This window comes from Eretmochelys imbricata, chromosome 2, assembly GCF_965152235.1.
Source record: "Eretmochelys imbricata isolate rEreImb1 chromosome 2, rEreImb1.hap1, whole genome shotgun sequence".
Classification (NCBI taxonomy): Eukaryota; Metazoa; Chordata; order Testudines; family Cheloniidae; genus Eretmochelys; species Eretmochelys imbricata.
The window spans coordinates 183,461,803-183,484,688 of NC_135573.1; the positions used below are offsets into that span (position 1 = coordinate 183,461,803).

Below are 22,886 nucleotides of genomic sequence, written 5' to 3' on the forward strand. Positions count from 1 at the left end.
CACAATATAAAGCACAAAGAAACCCACTTGTTACAAACAGCATCCCAGTTCTGTGGCTTTGTAAATGTTTTTAGTAAACATAATTAGTACTTTTCCTTTTTTAAAATGCGTTCATGCAAACTGCAACTAGTATGTTAAGTTTTGAAAACACAAATTGCTGTAATATACAGAACTACAAAGCTGCTGTGTGTGGACTGATTAATACACTGAGAACTTCAAATGTCAACATCTCTTCTTAAATTACTCATAGGGCTTGCATTTGAAATATTTATTCATTAAGAAAGGTACTAAAAACAAATGGAAATGATAGCAGGAAAAGTGTGATTGATTGGTAACAAGTATTACACTACTACCACATGGGTTGTAAGCAATTACCCATATTACCTCCCTTATATCAGTACACTCAGAAGTTTATGACTAAGTACAGAGAAAGAAATGACACTTTCAGAAAAGTTATGATATGCAAAACTTTTTAAAATAAACATTTCTCCTCCACTCCCAAATGAAAAGTCAACAAAAAGCAATAATTTTTTTATTTTTATTAAAGAATTTAGAGATGATTTCCTTTTCTTCCCCCTCTGTTTACATCAGTTCAGCAGCTTCTTGACCTGCATAAATTCAAATACTTTATTGGTATTCGAACCAATGCAGGCTGAAGTGGTAAAAATGCTAAAACCTGGAAGCGAGGATCTTTCAGGCTAAGAACTGCAAAGTATCTAAACTGAGCCAAAAAATAAGGATTACATTATAATGGAAACATTAAAATTGTATAAAAGGGGTTTTTAAATCAAGGTACGTCAAATGAATTTAACACAAGCATTTGTATGTAAGCCATCACATGCAATAGAAGTGCAGTTAAAGTATTCAGTTATTACTACAATTGCAAATGTCATAGGTTTAAACACAGTATGTTTACAATGAAATTACATTGCATATATTTACTGTAAAAACGGGAAAGAGGACGAGTACTCCTATAAGATAAAAAGGACTTCCAATGGATTCATAAGGGATGGATGGACTCAGGGTGCCAAGGACAAAGTCTAGAACAGACAAGGAAGCCTGAGAGGGATACACATTGTACATCCAAACTGACACTAAGTGAAATGAGCAATAACATAAACCATATAAAAAGTCTGTTTAGTTTTGGAAGTTGTATTATTCTGTCTACACTGAGCACAAAATCTGTGCACTCCTTAAGAGGACTGCACCGCTAAAGGAAATACTAAGTTTCTTGGGACAACTATTGCTTCCTACAATCCCTGTGTATTCTACTTATGGGGCTGTCATAGCTTTCAATAGGTTTTACTCACAACTACCCTGGCTCTCAATTTTCACTTTCTATCTTAGAAAGCTAGTAATTAGGGAGACCTAAATAAAAATATAAACTTCTGATTCATCATTTGTGCAGTACCAATACTATGCTCAGTTCTGTACTGCACATAAAGGGAAGACAGTCCCCGCTGCAATGAGTTTACAGGCTTCGGGCTTGTCTGCATTTGACACATTAAAATGGCACAGCTGCAGCCATGGTGCTGTATTGCTTCAGTGTAGACACTACAGAGATGGGAGGGGTTCTCCTGTTGACATAGTTAATCCATCTCCCCAACAGGCAGTAGCTAGGCTGACGGAAGAATTTTCACACCCATGATCAACATAGCTAGGTTAAGTTCCAAGTGTAGACGTGGCCTAAGTAAACACCACACATCAGCTACAAAATGCACCTGGTGGCCATATCATGGATTTAGCACAGAGATGTGGAGGTTTTATATGTCTGTTTCGTAAACAAATATGTTAACATGTTTTAGACTGAAAGACTGAAGCAACAGTATTTACTAGTTCCAATCAGGTATTTATATTTATAAAAAAAATATGAACTGACACGAGAACAGCATCTATAAAGATTATTGTGAAATGTAGTTTCAAAGTTGAAACCGAAATACACCACCACTGTGACCCTAGGAGCACCCCAATGCCAGAGGGGAAAGGGCTCATTGCGATCTAGCAAAGGCTCAGCTGGCCTGACTAGTTCAGCATACCCCAACTCACGGCTGTCATAATCTGTATCTAAAAGGTAAGGGATCACATGCGAACTTGTAACACACTAGTCGTTAATATTATTGAGTGGTGTATGTACACGTGATATGAAAGATAACTATATACTGGAAATACATTCTTAAAGTGTGTTTGGCAGGTGGCGCTTAAGTCACTTCTCCCTAAACAAAGGAATGTGGTTCTACCCACTTGAATGTGTCTCCAATGTAAATTGGGCAAGGAGAGACAATAAAAGTACTTAATAGGTAAACAAAGCCATCAAACTAGCAAGTGGGGGAGATAGTCACTTAACTATCACAACAGGTAGACTACAAAATGTAACATGGCATCAGCTCTCTGGTGGGCAGCAAGCTGAGTCCTCAGGAGGTCTTTCTGACTTTGAAACCAAAGAAATTTTTAAAATATAAACAGAGAAATCCATTCTGGCGTCCTTCACCTGAGGAGACAAAGAAACCATGTGCTTTGGGCTCTGTGGTGGAGCCTTGCTAAGGACTGGCCAGCCATGCTGGAAGAATGACCGTTTTTAGTCTTAGATGCATATTTTTATTTGTAACCATTTCTATCCCAATTTCTTCTATTTGGTATCACTTAATTATCTGTTCTTTGTTAATAAACTTAATCTTGTTTTATTACAAAACCATCTCAGTGCAGTGTTTCAAACCGAAGAATAAAATCCTCAGCCAAACCAACAGGCTGGGGCTGTGTACTGTCTTTTTAAAGAAGTAGTGAACTTGATAAGGTTTTGTGATTGCTACAGTGGGAGGGGTGGAGCATTGCATAGATTATGGTTTTGGGAAGATACGGGACTGCAAGGGCTGTTGGTGTCACCCTGCAAGAAGAAACCAGGCTGGCAGAAGCCAGGATGAGGTCACTGTGCTGTAAGCAGGCTGCTGGTGCCAGGGCTGAGCCAAAGCTGTCGAGCACAGAAACATCCCCGGTAGGAAGCAGTTAGGTGAACCCCGGAAGCTTCACAACCAGCTATCCCTCATCACAGTATATAATTAACAATTTAATCTTAATTATGTTACCCTTTTTGTAGGTTGTCCTAATGTACACATACACCCCTCAAAGAATATACACTAAATTATTATTTTGTAGTAGTGAATGGAAATAACACTGTTTAATTTTATGTACCACCTAAGCACTAAAAAAGGACCACTACACACAGTGCCATGTTACAGTAATTTAAATAATGTATGTACCTCAGAACATAATATATGTTCTGAGGGTCATATCTTAATATCTGTAAAGTGCATTGCGATCCTTGGAAGGAAGGTGCTATGTCAAAACTTCACTCTTTGGTAAGTCACAAGCTTAAAATTCTTTAATGTTAGTGGATTTCAACACTTTATGTTTATTAAAACTAGAATCAAGGAGGCTCTGCTGACATTTCTATAGGCTTGAACTTAGTGCAGGTGAGGTCAGGCTTTCTGCAGGCCACTGGAGAAGCACCACACCACTCCCTGGACTTCTAGCACTGACTGAAGTTCTGAATCAAGATTACTTTGATTACTGCTCCTGCTGCTTCAGCCTTTGATAGCAAATAACCCCAGCTCCCCTCACATTTTGATGGGTCCCTCTTCACTCCTATGGGGACTCAAACACAATCAGTCAGGAGCAAAGAAACCCTGGCCCATGAATCTTCAGTCCAAGCAACACCAGCAGAAGAAAATACAAGGAGCCTATAAGCAGCAGTAATAATGCAAGTAGCCCATCTCAGCACTTAATATGCCAAGGCTCTCTCCCACTGATCCATAGCAAGCATGACATCACCAAACGCAGCTCTGTGTGGAAACCTCATTAACCCACAAATGAGGTCATCTTTATTAGTGCAGATTAATCAGGTTCCACTGTATATAAATGAGGGGTCAGACTGATGGGATATATCCTTCTCTGGTGCCCCCAACCCAATCAGGCTTCCCCTCCCCCCAAAAAATAAATTTGCGGTTTCTCTCTAAGTTTCTATCCTTTATGTTTACAAAGATAATGTCCTGAGCATGAACTGATGCACCGCAGCCTGCCTGAGAGCTATATTTTCAGGCTGTCTGTAGACTGAGAGGTGTGAACTGATCCATATACCTCAGTAGCGTGGTAAATCTGAAAGTTTCGGTAGTTTAAGTGTCTAAATTGTTAACTATTTTATTACCAATCATTTTTCAGAAAAATCTAGCTATTTTGGGATTGTGTGTAAATTTTGAATTTGAGGGAATAGGATAGGAAGCACTTAGCGTACATTCCCCCCTCCCCCGCACACACAATCTGACTTCTTATACACACAAGAATTCCACCTGAGAATAACATTTCACCTTGAACAGCCTTCTCAGAATCAACTAACACAAGGAATAAAAGAGCTTCTCTCCAATTCAGAGCTGCCAGACTTTCACAGCTTCCCCACTATGCTCCGGTCTTCTAGATCATATGCACCCTTTACATAGCCTTAAAAATTCCAGACAACACTCTTCTTTCATTTTTAATTTAACCGAAGAAGTTGAGCTCTAATTTAACATTTAGTTTCCAGTATTCTGCACTCATCAAAAAAACGTTTCTTATTTAAACCTGTTTATTTTGTACCTAGCTTTCCCTATATCAGGGGAGTGAAGAAAAACTGTTCTCGTGATCACCTCCTCTCCCTCTCATTCTTGCCCCCCACAGGCACACTGTCTTTTTAGAAAAGGATTAAGCAAAAAGTGGCAGAGCCACAGACGAAGCTTGATTAAAAACACTGGCAATACCCATTAATGCTAAACCTCACATGATCTTTTTTTGAGGGGGAGAGGGGAGTATTTGTGCAGCTAGTGGTCCCAGGGAGGGCATGCACAGCCATCACTTCAGCATGCACAGAAATGTTTGCTCCAAAATGAAGCCACAACCAGGATACTACATAGTGTGCTGTTTTTCAGTGCACAACAGTCTACGGTTGGAAGCACAAATGAATACAGAACCTAATTATAACTGCAGGGAGAGTTTAGGTATGCAGAAAGTATCTAAACTGGAACATGGCCCAGAGCTGAACATGGCCAGGAGAGTGAAGTACTGATCAAGTTCCATGGGATCTCTGATGTTAGTTGGTTAGCACCTCTGATTTATATCTCAGCAGAAACAGGGGACCCCTCCAGCATCTGACTGTCCCTCTTAGCACCATAGTAAAGGACGGATTCAGTACTAACACTGAGGGAACTACCCCACATACTAAATCAACATAGCACTCAAATATCTGTTAAACTTCAAAGGACCACCTCCAGTCCAGTCCTGTTTAATTTGCAAGATAGGATCAAAAGCAAAACGTAGTATGGCTACAGATCACATCCCAATTCTTTTCCTATACTTTATTGACCCTTAACACTTTCTGTGACTTCTCATATTTCTTTTCTCCTCTATATGTGGAGCAAAAAGCAGTCACTTCAGTGGGTGCCAAGCATAAACAGTGAAGAATGGGGAGACCAGAGCCCCTTGAAAATGTTATATTTTCCAGTCACTATGCACCCAGAAATGTCATAACACTGGAGCATAGAAGGCAGCAATTCTTCTGATTTTGAGGGAATAGAAGTGAAACAGTCAAAAGAAGAGGGATGTTTAAAAGGAAACCTTGGTTCAGGTCGGAAATAGCATTCCCTTGGTGTGTTTGTTCTTCCTCCTCCTCTCTTCTTGTTCTTGCTTCTCACCCAGCTCCAAGACTGGAAACATTGCTTTTACAATGCACAAGACAAGGGAATATACATTTGAAAAAGTGTATTTGTCTGAGCGATAGCACACTATTGCACTAACAACCACGCCATCAGCTAGGCATGGTTGAATTTCAGTATGTATGTAAGAAAACGGTTTTCTGCTACCATTATATATAGCAATATATGCTGAAATAGCATACTTTTTAAAGTTTTTTCAGAAAAAGCACTATCATCAATGTTTATCATTCCCATTTTCCTTCAAAATATCCAAAGACAGATATTAAAAACTAGCAGAATGACTTACAGCAGCATTTATGGATTGTAGGCAAGAAACCTACAAATCTATGTGGCAACTGTTTGTTGAAAGTTTGGGAAGAATGCATTTTCCTGTGTAACAAAACAATGTTAATTTTCTGTGTTAAAATAAGTTCACATCATACAGCACACCAGCCATGAGCTATTGGGTATTACCCCTGAATTTTAGTGCAGGGTTAGCAAGAGGGTAGTCAAGATACCTTTGTGAGACTATAAGCCATAAGCAGTACTAATTTTGCCTTCTAGAATTAACAGTATTCTCCTCCCCCGCTAAAGGCATCACTGAAAAGGGCAGGAGGACTCACCACACTGTCACTCTGTGGTTTAGGTTGTTTGGGATCCAAAGCAAAGATAGTATACTCAGAGAGAAAAGCAGGCTCTGCTATCATCCCGGCTAGCAGCTGTGTCATTCAATGCAAAAAGCAGGAAGATGAAAAACACAAGTAATGAGAAAGGAAAAAAATCAAAGAAGGTTGCAAACGTTTATCTCACCATCTCAATTTCTGCACAGTGCTAAAAGGATCTACAATAAGATACAACATGGTATACGTAACCCACCGAGGAATGCAAAGCAAGAACAGAAATATATTGGATCATTCATGGTCATAACAGCCAAGATCTATTATACTGATTATTTGGAGAGGAAAGAAAGTGGTAGCAAAAGCGTGCCCTAATTTAGCCTTGCATGAGCAAGTACTATTTTGCATTGACATTATAGTTTTATTTATAAACATCTTCGGAACAGGTATGTTGTCCTGATATGTTAAATTGCTTATGACATAATATATTTATATTGAAAAGTAACATCAGTACTTTTATGTCTACTCTAATACAACTATTAATATAAACTATGTACTTCTGAAGGTTTATCATTCCACTAAGATTCATTAATTATATTGTAAAAAGTCCTTAAACAATGGGATGCTAACATATGTAGGATGTGCTCAAAACTATACTTTAGCTATCATCCCCATACATAATGACTGGAATCGTTAGGAGTTACAGAATGATACAAGAAATTGCTAACTCAACTGGTAGTGTTTACATTTAAAGTATTTGAATCAGTTTAGGAGACGAGTTTGTAAACTCACAGAAAGTAAAAGCGTCCATGAAGAGAGACTGTGGAATAACAATTCAAATTCATTATGTATTCAAGCGTATTTTATCGTTTAACATTGTTAGAATGGTGTAACGTTTCAATATATTACTATAATTAATATATATCAATATATATGTGTTGACATATTTCAATATATTTCAAGCTTTTGCTGACACTCAGAAACCAAAGGCTGGGCTATCTTACTGCCGAACATGTTGATCAATTCAGTAATTCTAGACTCGAGTAATCTGCTGAGTGAATCACTTAAAGGGTTTTTCATTTGCGACTGGTTCAGAAGGAAACCATTTCTCAATTTCAAGGTCTTAAGTATTATCTCTAGGGAGAGACACCACTGCAAAATGATTAGGTTCCTGATCTTTTCTTAAATGGATACATAAAGCACCCTGTTACTATGATTATAATTGAGATTAGGACACAGTTTGATCTATGGGAAGATTTAGAATAAGACACACATAAACATAATGATTTATAATTAGTGTTTATTACAGCACTTAGAGAAAATGGATGATGTGCTTAGTATTGTATTAATAAGTACACCTAGTGGTCTCTGGATATTACAACATGAGTCAGGGCTAGGAAAATAATAACTTCAAGAGGCTTAGTTCTCATTCCTTTCCATCCCTTGGCTCTGTTATTTAAGGCAAATCTTTGCAACAGAAATATAAACAAGAGCCTCAACAGATTCCAGTACGTGCATGTCTGAGTAGAAATAGAAATACATGACTATTTCATCATAAAGATCAGCAGCCAGACTATTTGCTGGAGACTTCCTCCAGAAATTGAGGCAGGGAGAGAAGAATCCTTAACCCTGCCCCGAAGGCCACTCTTCGACACCAGAACCACTACCTAAATCTCTTTGTTGGAGTAGCCTCCATGATCTCATAGCTCCCATTAAGCAAGAGGAATAGCCAATGGATCTGCTTCAGCGAAGCTGGAATCTGCAACATGTGCCCATCCGCTTTATTAGTTCCTCAAATCTTCTCTTGTAATGTATCCATGTTTTGGAGACAGAAATCACACACAAATCTGAGGAGCTGAGCCTTGAATGCTGGTCTTCCAAAAACCCCTAAAGCTAAAGAAGATTCCTCCCATCCAGTAGATGCACTACCCTCTCGTACATCAGCCAATAGAGAGCAAAAAATATATTTTTTTTAAATCACACATATAGTTCATTTTCCACCCTCTATGTAGTAGAACCTCACTGGTTCTACTACAAGAAGATCTTCTGCAGCCAGGGAGGGGAGACGAAGATTCAGCACTTAGAAAATTGTGAATCGCTGCTATGACCAATGCCTCAGTGGGGTTTCATTCTGAAACCACTATGTTGCTTAGTTTCACTTCTCAGAACTATGCCATAAATGTTTAACTTCAGTAAAGGCTTCAACTGTCCCTATGTTGGCCACGCTTGAGATGTAATTCAAGCACAGTAGAATATAAGATAAATATTATCTCTAGCAACCTACTGGATGATTTATCAAGGGCTGACTAGGACATGAGAAACCCTCATTTCAAAGTTCACATCCTGAAAACAGTAAATTACAGGGCAAACACTCTCAAAGGGCACAGTATTTACAGCAGCAGGGCCAGAAGGACACAAACAATTGTAAGCACAGTCTAATACCCATTCATTCAGCGAAATATACTTTTGCATTTGAGAGAGTTGCCAGAGGACACTTTCAAATGTAAACTTATTCAAGTGTGAAAAATCCAATCTTCCTTTTCTAGGAGAGGAGAAAAGGGGAGATTAAATTAAAACAATGTTCATGAGTGAGATTTTACACAAGCAAAAAACATAAAATTCTAAGTTACAGTTCCTACAGCCTTCATAACTTGGTCACATTGGTGATAATTCTTCTGGCTTAACATATATGTGCAAAAAGAACAATGGCAAACATTACATATGCAGAAGTGGCCAACTTACAATAGCTGTGGGAACCATAACTTTGAGTTTCACGACTTTGGGGTGTGTAAAATCTCAACCATCAATGTTTCACTAACAGTTTTTTTTATTTATTTTTATGAATAAGCAGCAGAGCTAAAACTATCAAAGAGAAAAGTGACTTTACACTAATTCTCTTTTGTTCTTATACAAGATCAGCTAAAACAATGAAATGCAAATTTTAAAACTTGTGAGTAGAATGCAATGACTGCCAATAATTAAAGATTTATGAAGGTTTCCAAAATGAAATGTGTATTATTTGTAGCTCAGTTGATTCAGTATATTTTCAAATGGGACTAGTTTGATCTTACATTGTCAAGAATTTCAGGAATCAGATAGTTCTGAGTAATGACTGCACAGTAGTGGTATATTAGGTGTTTGTTTCTCACAATGCTAAATAGTTAAATTCAACCATGGCATGATTTGAGTAATCTATTTCCACATAATCCAAGAACCGTAGGGTTAGAAAGGACCACAAGGATCATCAAATCTAACTCCCTGCTAAGATGCAGGATTTGTTGAGTCAATCATTCAAGACAGATAGTTACCCAGCCTTTTTGAAAACCTCCAATGAAGGAGCTTCCATGACTTCCCTAGACAGTTTGATTCTACTGTTCTTACAGTTAGGAAATTTTTTCTGAGATTTAATCTAAATCTGGTATGCTGTAGTTTGAACCCACTGCCTCTTGTACTGCCCCCTGTGACAAGAAAGAACAATTTTTCTGTTTTTTTTATGGCAACTTTTCAAGTATTTGAAGACTGCTATCATGTCCCACCTTAATCTCCTCTTTTCCATATTAAACATACCCAGTTCCTTCAGCCTGTGCTCATATGGCTTGCAATCCATCCCTTTGATCATCTTTGTCCCTTACCAGTGGATTCTTTACAGTTTCTCTACATCTTTTCTATACAGTGGTAATCAAAACTGGACACAGTACTCCAGCAGAGGCTTAACCAGCGCTGAGTTGAGCAGTACTATTACCTCCAGTGACTTGCATACTATGCCTGTTAGTGCAACCCAAAAATGCCTTTAGATTTTTTTGCAACAGTATCGTATTGTTGACTCACGTTGTGGTTGTGAGCCACCATTACTCCCAGACCCTTCCAGCAGTGCTGCTGCCAACCCAGTTATCCCCCATTCTGTATTTGTGCATTTGGTTTTACTTCCCTAAGCGTAGCACCTTACATTTGCCTTTGTTGAATTTTATTTTGTCATCTGTAGCAGTGGTTTTCAAACTGCAGGTCACGATGCAGTACTGGGTCACAGAACATAACGTACTGGGTCGCGGTGGCTCTGGTCAACGCTGCCGACCAAGCCATTAAAAGTCCCGTTGGTGGTGCTGCCCAGTTAATGGAGGCTAGTTCCTACCTGTTCTGACATCACACTGCGCCCCGGAAGTGGCCACCAGCAGGTCCAGCTCCTAGGCGGGGGAGCCACGAGGCTCTGAGCACTGCTCCTCCCCCAAGCACCAGTTCTGCCCTCCCATTGGCCGGGAACTGGGAACTCAAAAGTTAGGAAATGCCAGAAATAAGGCTGCCCAGGTGAACCATAATTCAGTCACTATATGCATATGTATTATGAAAAAGTCTTTAATTACACAATTGTGTATTATTTTTTCCCCACCAGATCCCTGCTATTTAGTACATAGTATGGATATTGAAAAAGAGGTTTGCAAGAAAAGGGACAAATGTGACAGATGAGTGCATGTCTGTATGTTTCTATATCAAACTACAAAACTCCATTTTGTTTCGAGAGTACCATTTTGATTCTAAACCTGCACTATACATTCATTGTTGTCTTTTTACCCCCATCGTGGACTAGAATTAGAGGAAGTATTGGCAGAGGACTAACAATGCAGAGCAAACAAGGGTGTTAATTTAGATAATCCTCCATTTAAATGGAAACAGGCTTGGAGAATGAGCTGACTGCAGTGTAGGCGAACTAATTCCCTCAGGTAAGCTGGTACCCAAGCAATGGGCCACCTGACAAGGGACTTGATGTCAGTCAGGGAGACCACCTGACCTTGGGGAAGAGAAAGAGAGAGAGACTGGCTCTCACTGGGTGGATGCGGTTGTTTTTTTTTGAGAGACACAGACGAGAACCAGGAGACAAGGCTGTGCTGGAGAAGGAGGAGGAAGTGAGGAGAGTCCTGGGATCCTGCAAGGACACTGACTAAATCCTAAGTGGCTCTCAGACAAGTGAGGAAATGGAGGCAGGGATTTGCATATAGGTTTTGTTGTTTTCCTTGGACCTGTATCTCTACAGTGACCAGACGTCCCGTTTTTAAAGGCACAGTCACATATTTAAGCCCTCCTACAGGTGTCCTGACTTCATCTCAAAAACGGGCAAATTGTACCGTATTTTCTGTCTCTCCCCGCATCGGTAACAGCGGGTCCTGCTGCTGGCCAGATCCCTGCTAGCCAGCTACCTGCACACCTGTGGTGAGCGGAGGCGGGGGGGCCAGTGGTTGACGATAGGGGTGGGTTTGCAAGGCGGGGACTGGGGCAAAGCTGCATCCCACGCGGCCAGCCGCTCCCCCTGCTGGTCCATCAGCACAGCACACAATGTGTGCTGGCTCTCAGCCAGCAGGACCCCGACCCCTGTCCCATTTCCAGCTAGCACTAGCTGTGGGCTGCAAACTGTGGTAGCTGGTGAGTGCAGGCAGGCAACAGCCAGCGGCCAGTTACATGTCACTTCTGGTGCCCACCCACTGGCCCTTTACGTGGTCCCTCTCTCACTGTCCTCTCCCTGATTCCCCCTCCCCCTCCCACCCCGGCCACCCCTACCTGGCAGGGCGCATCCCGCTGCCTGCTCTGTGAGGAGAACCAGCCCCCAGTCAGAGTGCTCAGCTCACCAACAGCCTGGCCAGCAGGCTCCTTCCTTCCCCCACTGCCTCTGGCTGGACTGGAGCCCAAGGAAAGCCCAAGACCCTCTGGCCCAGGGCACTGGCCAGGAGGAACCAAGCCCTTCATGTGCCAGTGCCCCACACAGTGCTGGCACAGGGAAACCTCTTTGCCCCTCAGCTAAGCTCTGGAGTGGTAGTGGGGAAATCAATCTCCAGCCTGTTCACACCCTGACCTACAGGCTTCACAACAGCTCCTCGGGCAGGGGCTTCACACCCTCTTGCCCACCCCTGCCTGCCCCCAGGGAGCACAGGGCTGCTCCGTCCCCTAGACACCCTCCCCTGCTGAGCCACCTCTCTGGCTGGGTTCGCTGAAGCCCCTGCACTCAGGTTCTCTAGGCCCTGGTGCACAATGCATCCTTAGGGAATAACCCCTTCCTGCCCACGCTGTAGCTGGGGGACAGGAGGTGGCTGGACTATGTTGGTAGGTAACAGCAGGCTGGAGGTGTTAGCTGCCTTTCAACAGTGTGCAGGCAGGAAGGGATAAGCTGCTTCCAGCCACAGAGGGGGGGGAAAGAGAGCCAGGTCATTCCCTTCCGCCCTTCCAGTGACTGGAAGTGGCTGCCGTCCCTTCCCTCCCGCAGAGTGACAAAAGGCTGCCGCTAGCCACATTCTGGTGTGAACCCTGCCAGAAATCTGAGAAGGGAAGGCATGTGACCCTGGCATGCCTCCCCTCCCTGGTGTTGCCTCGGGAAATAAGTACCAGGAGAGGTGGGTCCATCCTGGGGACCCAGCCAGGCCTGGAGGGCAGAGAACGCTGCGTTAGCTGGTCAGCCCTCCTCTTCCCCCTCCCCCCCACGTGAGAGAAGTGTACAAGAGTGAATGTATGTATGTGTGTGTGACGTCTCCCCATATGAACCCCAAAGCCTTAAAAATAAGAAGGTAAATAAAAAGAATCTAACTATGCAGTATTTCTTTTTAACAGAGGCTCAGTCAACTTGATGTTAATTTGAATGTTTGTACTGCATAGTTCTGATTGATTGCCATTGAACTTGCTTCAATACGAGTAATTTTACTAGGCTTCCCATATTCAGCATAGGGAAATATGGTCACCCTATGTATCTCTCTTGTTTTTTGCACGAGAGCAAAGTGTGATCACTTTAGGAAATTCCATTGTACAGTCGGTGTGTTACTTGCTTTCACTGTCACATAGTCCCTAAAGGGAGAAAACAATATACTGGAAGCGCCACAGCTTTGGTGGAACTCTGGGAGCATGCAAGGACTACGGGAAGGCTTGAGAAAGCTGGCTCTAGTTTCTGGGCCTAGGTAGTTGGTCTGAGGAGTCCACATGTCCAAGGAGAGTGTCAGACGGTGACTCTGCACTTAGAGCGTGTGTCCAGAGCAAGTACCTAAATTGTGCACAGAAAGCTTAAGAGCACATGGGATCCACAGCAGGTGGATCCACATTCAGCAACCTGGTTAGTGATCATTAGATGGTGCTCATTCAGGGTTATAACAACGTTCACTTGTGTTTAAGGCACTGGACTAGAACCCAGAATAGCTAGGTTCTGTTCCTGGCTCTACCACAGATGTGTATGAAATGCAGATAAACTATCATAACACAAACACGAACCAAATTAAGTTTTGCATGGGCAGCCTTAATTCCAGCATTTTCTAACTTTCTGATGTTTAACTCAGCAACCTCAATGTTCTGAATTCTAATGTTCTTGACTCAGTTTTTGTATGTAATCTACTATACAAATTAATACAAACCCTTTCTTCATATTAGTCACAATCACACCATTAAGCCTTACACTGGAAATTCACTGTAGTTTAGTATTTAAAATATTGTAATAATTTTTTCTTCAGCACTGATTTTTAAGAAAATAATTAGACATTACTATTATGATAGATACTTTTGAAAACCACTGTTAGTGACAATAGTTTTGTTTGCTTTCTATATAAATCAGGTAAAAGTCATGTTTGAAGTACAGCTCAAAGGAAAAATGTTCAATTTCTAATTATATGTAGTATATCTGTAGGGACTAAAAAAATTTCAAAAAACTAAATTACAAACCACTTTCTGAAGGAAAACCTCCAATGGGTACAAATTTAAAAATTAAAATAACTAAAGAGCAGATCATAAGAGTGACAGGCTAACCGCTGACAATGAACATCAAAAATAATATTTTGAAATATTAGCAGTGGACTTAAATGTAAAGATCTAACGTTAACAATAGGACATCAAGTTTGATTGTCATATTTATGGCCTCACTGTAGGGTAGGGATTGATCTGATATACCTTCAAATGAAGCAATAACATTACAGATAATACCTTTTAAAGGCAAGCCACAAAAGGGAGAACAAATGACATACTTAGTAAGAACTGCTTCCTACCACACACATTTTCTCATTGAGACCTATCTCCAAGACATAAGTGCCCTCCAGCTAACATATACAGAGACAACTCTTGAGCTTGTTGGAAATATAAAAAGCAAGCTGTCAAGCAAGTCAAGATCTATACATCAAGGGTTTCTCCTGAAATAAAACAGAAGGGTGTATATTTGTCTTGCATCCTTTTTCAGAAAGGATAAATGTCTGTATCAAGAACAGCTTTTTTCTGGTTTGTTGTTTCTGCTATAACGTGCAATCTAAGCATGCCTGTATAAGTATACATAACTGCCAAAAGTATACATTGCTCGGTTTCAAACCAACAAACTCCAAATCCTTCAACATTTTCAGATATTTACATATTCAGATATATTAGACAGGAAAACCAGTTATATATGAGCACCTAGTATCCATGCATGACAATGTCTTTTAGAAGCATTTCAGATGAAGCAGAGCATGAATGAATTGAAGTAGCAGCATTAGCAAGGGTATTAAGCAAGTGTTTTTGTTAGATTGGAAAGGCCAGTTTCATTTATCTTACTTTTTTATTAGACCACCCTGGGAAAGACTGCAGTTAATCAGAAACGTATTATAATATTAAAAATGTATACAAACATCTTGTAACTCTAAAATAAAATGCACAAGAACAGGAGTGGTGGCTTAGCTTTACTTCTACACTCTACAAAAAACTTGCAAGATTACTTGGCTGGGTGAAAAAGGGACATCATAGTCTTACTTCCAAAACACATCCTGAAAGCCAGGCTGAGCTTGAGCAGTAGCCCTTTAGCAAAGGCTCTCAGATGACGGTCCAGAATTCCATTTGTTGCCTTCTGCAAATGGGCAGTATATATAATTGTGAGCTATATAAAATTCTTAAAGAGAGAAAGAAAACTAAACTTTTATAAAAGTGTATTGTTTGGCAGATCCATTTCTCTTTAGAATCATCATGTGGGGCAGCAGCAATGAGCTCGGAGTTAGATCCACGCACAATTCAGAACTGGCAAAGGCCAGGGTAGCAAGGAGGTAGCAAATTCTATTCTTGGGGGTAGGGGGAAGCAGCATCATAAAGTGCTCTGCAATGATGACTGTATCCATAGTGAGACAGTTCTCCCCTCTAACCTAGTCGTTTTCAATCTTTTTCATTTGTGGACCCAAAAAATTTTGAATGGCAGGGTGGATCCCCTTGAAAAATCTTAGACATAGTCTGCAGACCCTCAGGGGTCTGTGGACCACAGGTTGAAAACCACTATTCTAACCAAATGGGAGGCTGAAAAGGAAAGGGAAACTAATCATCAGAAGGTAAAAATCTCTCCAAAAATGTGTGGTTGGTCAAGTATGCAAGTCTTTCAAAATTTCAAAACATTATCTCAGACTTAAAATCCCTTCAAACTAAGTGGAATGTAGGAGTAAAATATTAAAGAATGCTTTATATAAATGTATCATTTGTTACAACGGGTCTATCTACAATTCTCTCAACTTTTAAGATATTTCTTCAAAACAAGCTGTCACAAAACCTATGAACAGTGAAAATATTTCCATGATTCCAAAAATTTTAAGTTTTAAATAAAACATTCCTATACACTGTTTGCAAGTTGGACACTGCAGCATGGAGAACCTGTAAATTAAACTGACTAGAATTGTTTGCAGTGTTGTAGCTGTGCTGGTCCCAGTATATCAGAGAAACAAGGTGGGTGAAATAATATTGACACTTAATTCAATGATTTTCATTTTTAAATCAGAGAAATGCAAAACAAAGAAGGAGTCTAAACAGTGAACAATTATTCTTTCAAATTTAGACAATTCCCAATAATCTAAGATATTAGTAATATATTTTCAGACCCATGTCTTACAAAGAGATTTTTTTAGCTGACAATGTTCCTTTAAAGTAACCCCCAAATGCTACTATCTGTATTTTGACCTATTTAGCTACAATAATACTCCACTGACAATTCTTTTCTAAAGAGAAGCACCTAATTTGGCCAAACTAAAATGATGCTTGAAAAACATGCCAAGGAAGGCACGTGTTTTCAAAAACGAATTGTACAATTTGGTCTAATTCTTCAGTCATGTGATTAAGAATAAAAGCTAGTACACTTAAACTGTATTCTATGAAAATCTGGTCCAATTAGACTTAAAATGAAAATAACTATACAAGCTTGTTTTGTTGTTAATAATCATGTTTAATACAAATGAAGAATATTTTGAGAGAGGAATTTTAATGTCTTGATTGAGATAACTTCTTTAATGTACATTATTATAGAGAAACTTATTTTCATGTAATATTAAGAAGAATGGTTCTAAATAAATCTGGGAGATTTACTATTGCTTTTCAACTGTACTACTTTCTGCATTTTTAATGACAGAATATGCTTCACAACAGAATTGCTATGAGAATTTCTAGGCTGAGAGACAATCGTATACCTGAGCCCCCTTATGGTCTTCTTTGTTTCCCATCTCTTTGTCCTATTTCCCCTTCTCCCCCTCCCTGCCTAAACAAACACAGAAAAATAGCAAAACTTGCTTCTGTGCCTCTTCCCAGCCTTAACCACTGTACTTAGAGCATGTTCTTCCAATGCAACTTGTCACATCCTGTGGGCTACCTTTGATTCTCTTATTTGTCTGTAGAGTGTGTGCGTTACTGTGCAGACTGGAGGAAAATAAAGGTCAAAGGCAACATCGATTAAATGAAGTACAGCAAGATGGACTCTATGGCAATGAAAAGAACTAACAACAATCTCAATGCTGCAAGTAGCATGGAAATGAATTAGAGAACACATTACAAGCCAGACATTTTTGAAAAATAACTTTTCTATAAGGAGGCTTTCATTTTTAAGAGATAGGCTCAAGATGCAAAATTTGGACATATACCTGAACATCAGTTCTAAGTTTTGGTTTAGGCCCATCTCTAAATTGTCATGGCACTGTACAATATGCAGAATGTGCCAAATAAGTGAGTCCCAGGCTCCAGAGAATTGCTGTATAAAAAAAAGTACAGATATGTAACAACACAGAACACAAAACAGATTAGACCCAAAGTGAGCTACAGGTTTCTATAAGCTAGGTTCATTCAAGGAAGAAATGAGTCTTAAGAAATTTTCTAAAGGAAAGGCAGGAGGGCTTGTGAACATTAACTGGATGCTGTTCCAAGCATAAAGAGCAGCATAACAGAAGGCATGAAGTCAAAGGTGGGCAAAAAAGACAAGATAGCAGTTAACTGAAGGTATGTGTATACTGTAATTAAATACCCACAGCTGGCCCGTATCAGTCAATTTGGGCTTGCGGGACTCAGGCTGCGGGGCAGTAAAATTGCAGTGTATACTTAAGGGCTTGGGCCGGATCCCAAGCTCTGGGACTTTTCCTCCTTAAGAAGTCCAAAACGTCTACACTGCAATTTTACAGCCCTGCAATCCCTAGTCTAATGACACGAGTCAGCTGGGGGTGTTTAACTGCAGTGTAGACATAAGCTTCTTTGGATGAGACTGATGTTTAGTAGAGAAGGTGGTGTAGGAGATGGGTACAGATGGAGGCAGAGAAATAGTTGTGCAGAGCCGAAAGAGTGAGGGATGAAGAGCATGAATTTGAGATAGGAAGAGGGTTCAAGCCGGTAAAGGGATTAACTTTGAATAATCTTCAATTTTTGTTGATTTTTAAACTTAATTTCTAACTTCAGTAACGCAACAAGGTGTTATTTCTTAGGAAGGTTATTCAACTTTCATCCACATTCTTCTCTCCACTGTACAGAGACATTAGAAGAAAGGGGAACAAGAATTACAGCAGTGCTACAGGATAAATGACATCAGGGAAGTAACTTCAAGGTGTTGAAAAATTACAGGGCACAAGGTGCTCCTTGAAAGTCTTTATTTTAAGTTTAGAATACATAATATATCCTAGGGATTATCCCTATCTTTGGATGCCCAACAGCCCTACTTTGGCTCCCCCATCATTAATAGGTTTCTGACAGTTCTCCTAAAGAGGGCTTACTTGTTTATAAAGCTGTGCCATAACTAAACAAGAACATTAGAGATATTACTAGAACGCATATAAAGTTGTCAAAAACTGCAAAATTAGTAAACTGGTCACACAGATAAATAACATCACCACATCTAATGCCCTATGCTTTCACTGTTTTATACACATATACTGTCAAGCTCCTATTAAGAAAATGCCTGAAAACAGGTGTCAGTCATTCAAAGCTGTTGAGTAATGAATTTCATTAAAAAAAAAGTCACCCAGCGGATTCTCTACTTTTTGCACTGGTCATTGATGACATGGGTTCCAGTTGCCAACAATTCCTCTTTGACGTAGGAGTGAGCTGGCCCTCATGATGTAATGTGCTACCTCAACACTTTTACATTAAGAGCAGAAGTACAGTTTTTCCTGAATGATTACAAAACTCCCCTTAATCTCTTTAATAATTTAGCTTGGATGGCACCGGTTGCTGACATTTTTGAGCACATACGAACTGAAATCCGCTCCCGGGGCAGCAGGGGATTGTTCTGTCTATATTCAGCAAGGTAAACAAACTAATCGGAAAACTTTGAAATGAGTCTTTCAAAGCACAAAGGAAACTTGTAGTAATTTCCTCTTGTTTCAGGCTTCTTTGCGGGAACCAAGGAACCAGGCAGGAACCATCAGGAACTTGTAAGTCAGCATCTTTTAGGGAAGCATCAGATCTAGCTGTGGGACTATTTTCTTGATGATCTAATGACGCAAATAAAGCGGCAACAACCCCCCAACCCAAGAAACTATTGACTCAGCAGTACTGACCAGGCCATTTTCCTCCATGTACCATTAAGCCAGATTTCTCTTTGATGGTTGTGATAAAAATGAAATATTGAAATTGTCCATCGATCAAAACTAACAGATTATTTCCCCAGTTCAACCTCATCAGCAAGACCAGCTCAATTCAGGGTGATGGATGAGTGTATATAAAAATATATCTCCTTTACAATTACAGCTCAGTTTTTGAAACTTCAGTTACTTCAGTTATAGTTACAAAACTTCACCTGCTTATGGTTAGAAATCATGGAGAAGGTCACAAAATATTTCTCAGCCTGGAAGTGTTACCAGCTTGAAAAGTTTAGGAAGCCCTGCTTTACTGATATTAAAAATGCAGAGTTTAATTTGTATATACAGATGAGGTGTTGAGAATACTGATAAAGAGTTATTAGATGAAAAGGTATTGTGTAAAGTGATAAATATGATAATACACTTTAGATATTTTGTAATATGCTACAGATAAAAAGTTTACAAAAAGAAAAACCGAGCTCTGAACTGACCTCCCTGTCTGGTGTTAAAGTGCCTTCATCAGGTTGTTCTGTAAGTGAAGATGTTCTGCTCCTGTTGCCTGGTGGTGAAGATTTGGAGTGGGTCTGCATGGAGAAAGTGCACAAGTCAACAAGTAGTCTGAACTAATTTTACACACAATTCTCCAGTGTTGTAATATTTCAAATGACAACTATTAAATGCTGTGCTCAATATAGCTTTGCTAAAGCATTCCATAAGATTTTCTTAAAAGGAAGAAAACAGCTCTCCCAAGCACCTACATGACAGGTCTTATCTTGACTCAAAGCCTATACCACAGAAAAGGCCACAATTCACAGGAACAGCCATACTGAGTAAGGCCAATGGTCCATCTAGCCCAGAATCCAGTCTTCCAACAGTGGCCAATGCCAGCTGCTTCAGAGGAAATGAACAGAGCAGAGCAATTATCAAGTGATTCATCCCCAGTCATCCATCCACACCCAGCGTCTGGCAGCTAGATGCTTAGGACACCCAGAACATAGGGTTGCATCCCTGATTATCTTGGTTAACAGCCATTGATGGACCTATACGCCATGAATTTATCTAGTTCTTTTTTTAACCTAGTTATAGTTTTGGCCTTCACATCATCCCCTGGAAACAAATTCCACAGGTTGTCTATGCACTGTGTGAATTAGTACTTCCTACTGTTTATTTTAAACATGATGCCCAATAATTTCATTGGGTGACCCCTAGTTTCCTGTGTAATGTGACGGAGTAAATAAGTGCTATTCACTTTCTCCATACCATTCATAATTTTATAGACCTCTATAATAAGCCCCCGCTTAGTTCTCTCTTTAAGTTCCACAGTCCCCATCTTTTTAATCTCCCCCTCATATGTAAACCATTCCATACCCCTAATCATTTTTGCTGCTCTTCTCTGTACCTTTTCCAATTCTAATATATCTTTTTTGAGATAGGATGAGCAAAACAGCACACAGTATTCAAGGTGTGGGTGTGCCATGGATTTATATAGTGGCATTATATTTACTGTCTTATTATCTCTCTCTTTCCTAATGATTCCTAACTTTCTTACCTTTTTTGACAGCCGCTGCATGCTGAGCAGATGTTTTCAGAGCACTATCCACAATGACTCCAAGATTTCTTTCTTGAGTGGCAACAACTAAATTTGACCCTATCATTTTGTATGTATTGTCGGGATTATGTTTCCCAATGTACATTAATCACCACTGAATTTCATCTGCTATTTTGTTGCCCAGTCACCCTGTTTTGTGAGATCCCTTTGTAACTCTGCAGTCTGCTTTGGACTTCACTGTCTTAAGTAATTTTGTATCATCTGCAAATTTTACCATCCCCTTTTCCAGATCATTTATGAATATTTTGAACAGCCCTGGTCCCAGTACAGCTCCCTAGGAAACACCACTATTTACCTCTCTCCATTCTGAAAACTGAGCATTTATTCCTACCCTTTATTTCCTGTCTTTTCACCAGATACTGATCCATGCAATGGCCTTCCCTTCTTATCCCATGACTGCTTACTTCACTTATTTGCCTTTGGTAAGGGACCCTGACAAAGTCTTTCTGAAAGTCCAGATACACTATATCACTTTTTCCACGTTTGTTGACCTCCTCAAAGAATTCTAATAGGTTGGGGAGGCATGATTGCCCTTTACAAAAGCCATGTTGACTCTTCCCCAACAAATCATTTTAATCTATGAGTCTGATAATTCTGTTCTTTAATACAGTTTCAACCAATTTGCCTGATACTTAAGTTAGGCTTACTGGCCTGTAATTGCCAGGATCGCCTTTGAAACTTTTTTAAAAATTGGCATGACATTAGCTATTCTCCAGTCATCTAATATAGAAGTTGATTTAAGTGATAGATTACATACCACAGTTAAGTAGCTGTGCAATTTCATACTGGAGTTCCTTCAGAACTCTTGGGGTCCTGGTGACTTATAACTGTTAAATTTATCAGTTTGTTTCAAAACCACCTTTATTGACACTTCAATATGAGAAAGTTCCTCAGATCTGTCACCTTAAAAGACTAGCTTGTGTGTCAAAATCTCTCTCACATCCTCTATCGTGAAGACAGATGCAAAGAATTCATTTAGATTCTCCGCAACGGCCTGGTCTTCCTTGAGTGCTTCTTTAGCACCTCAATTGTCCAGGGGCCCAATTGATTGTTTGGCAAGTTTCCCGCTTCTGAAGTACTTAAAAAAAATTGCTGCTAGTTTTTGAGTCTTTGCCTAGTTGCTCTTTAAATTCTTTTTTGGCCTGCCTAATTATACTTTGACACTTGACTTGCCAGAGTTTATGCTCCTTTCTATTTTCCTCAGTAGGATTTGGCTTCCAGTTTTTCAAGGATGCCTTTTTGCCTCTAACCACTTCTTTTATTCTGTTGTTTAGTTATGGTGGTACCATTTTGGTCCTCTTACTATGTTTTTTAATTTGGGGTATATATTTGAGTCTATATGATGGTGTTTTTAAAAAAGTTTTTATGCAGCTTGCAGGCATTTCATTCTTGTGACTGTACCCTCTCTCTTCCGTTTAACTAGTATCCTAATTTTTGGATAGTTCCCCTTCTGAAGTTAAATGTTACTGTGATGGACTTCTTTGATATTTTCCTTCCCACAAGGATGTTAAATTTAATTATATTATGGTCACGATTATCAAGCAGTTCAGCTATATTCACCTCTGGGACCAGATCATGTGCTCCACTTAGGATCAAAAATTGCCTCTCTCTCTGTGGGTTTCAGGACTAGCTGATCCACAAAGCAGTCATTAATGGTGTCTAGAAACCTTATCTCAGCATCCTGTCCTGAGATGACACGTACCCAGTCAATATGGGAATAGTGGAAATCCCCCATAATTATTGAGTTTTCTATTCTTATAGCCTCCCTAATCTCCTGGAGCATTTCACACCGTCGCCATCCTATTCAGGTGGTCAGTAGTATATTCTTACTGATATACTCTTAGCATGGAATTTCTATCCATAGAGATTCTATGGTACAGTTTGAGTCATTTAAGACTTTTATTATATTTGACTCTATGCATTCTTTCACATATAGTGCCACCTCCCCCTCCCTCACCCCCAGCAGCACAACCTATTCTGTCATTCCTATATATTTTGTACCCTGGTATTATAGTATCCCATTGATCATCATCATATTACCGAGTTTCTGAGATGCCTATATCAATATCCACACTGAATACCAGGCACTCAAGTTCACCCTTCTCCAGTCAGTCTCAAGACCTTACAGTGAGGCTACATTAGCTATTTTAATAATTTATAACCA

At 39.9% G+C, this 22,886-nt stretch overlaps 1 protein-coding gene across 5 annotated transcripts in view; it reads right to left on the minus strand.

The window, feature by feature from the left end:
• GOLGA4 (golgin A4) overlaps nt 1–22,886 on the minus strand; it is a 103,573-nt gene that overhangs the window by 74,909 nt on the left and 5,778 nt on the right. For 3 of the 5 annotated variants that reach the window (XR_013345283.1, XM_077811064.1, XM_077811063.1), the window contains exons 2-3: nt 19,605–19,697; nt 6,338–6,433 (exon numbers count right to left, since the gene is read on the minus strand). Coding sequence is in view for 4 of the 5 variants with exons in the window: in XM_077811064.1 (XP_077667190.1) it covers nt 6,338–6,433; nt 19,605–19,697 (189 nt within the window). In the remaining variant the exon portion in view is untranslated. Of the gene's footprint in view, nt 1–6,337; nt 6,434–6,524; nt 6,531–19,604; nt 19,698–22,886 lie in introns of those variants that run through there. The other 2 variants (XM_077811065.1, XM_077811066.1) reach the window with 2 other exon arrangements.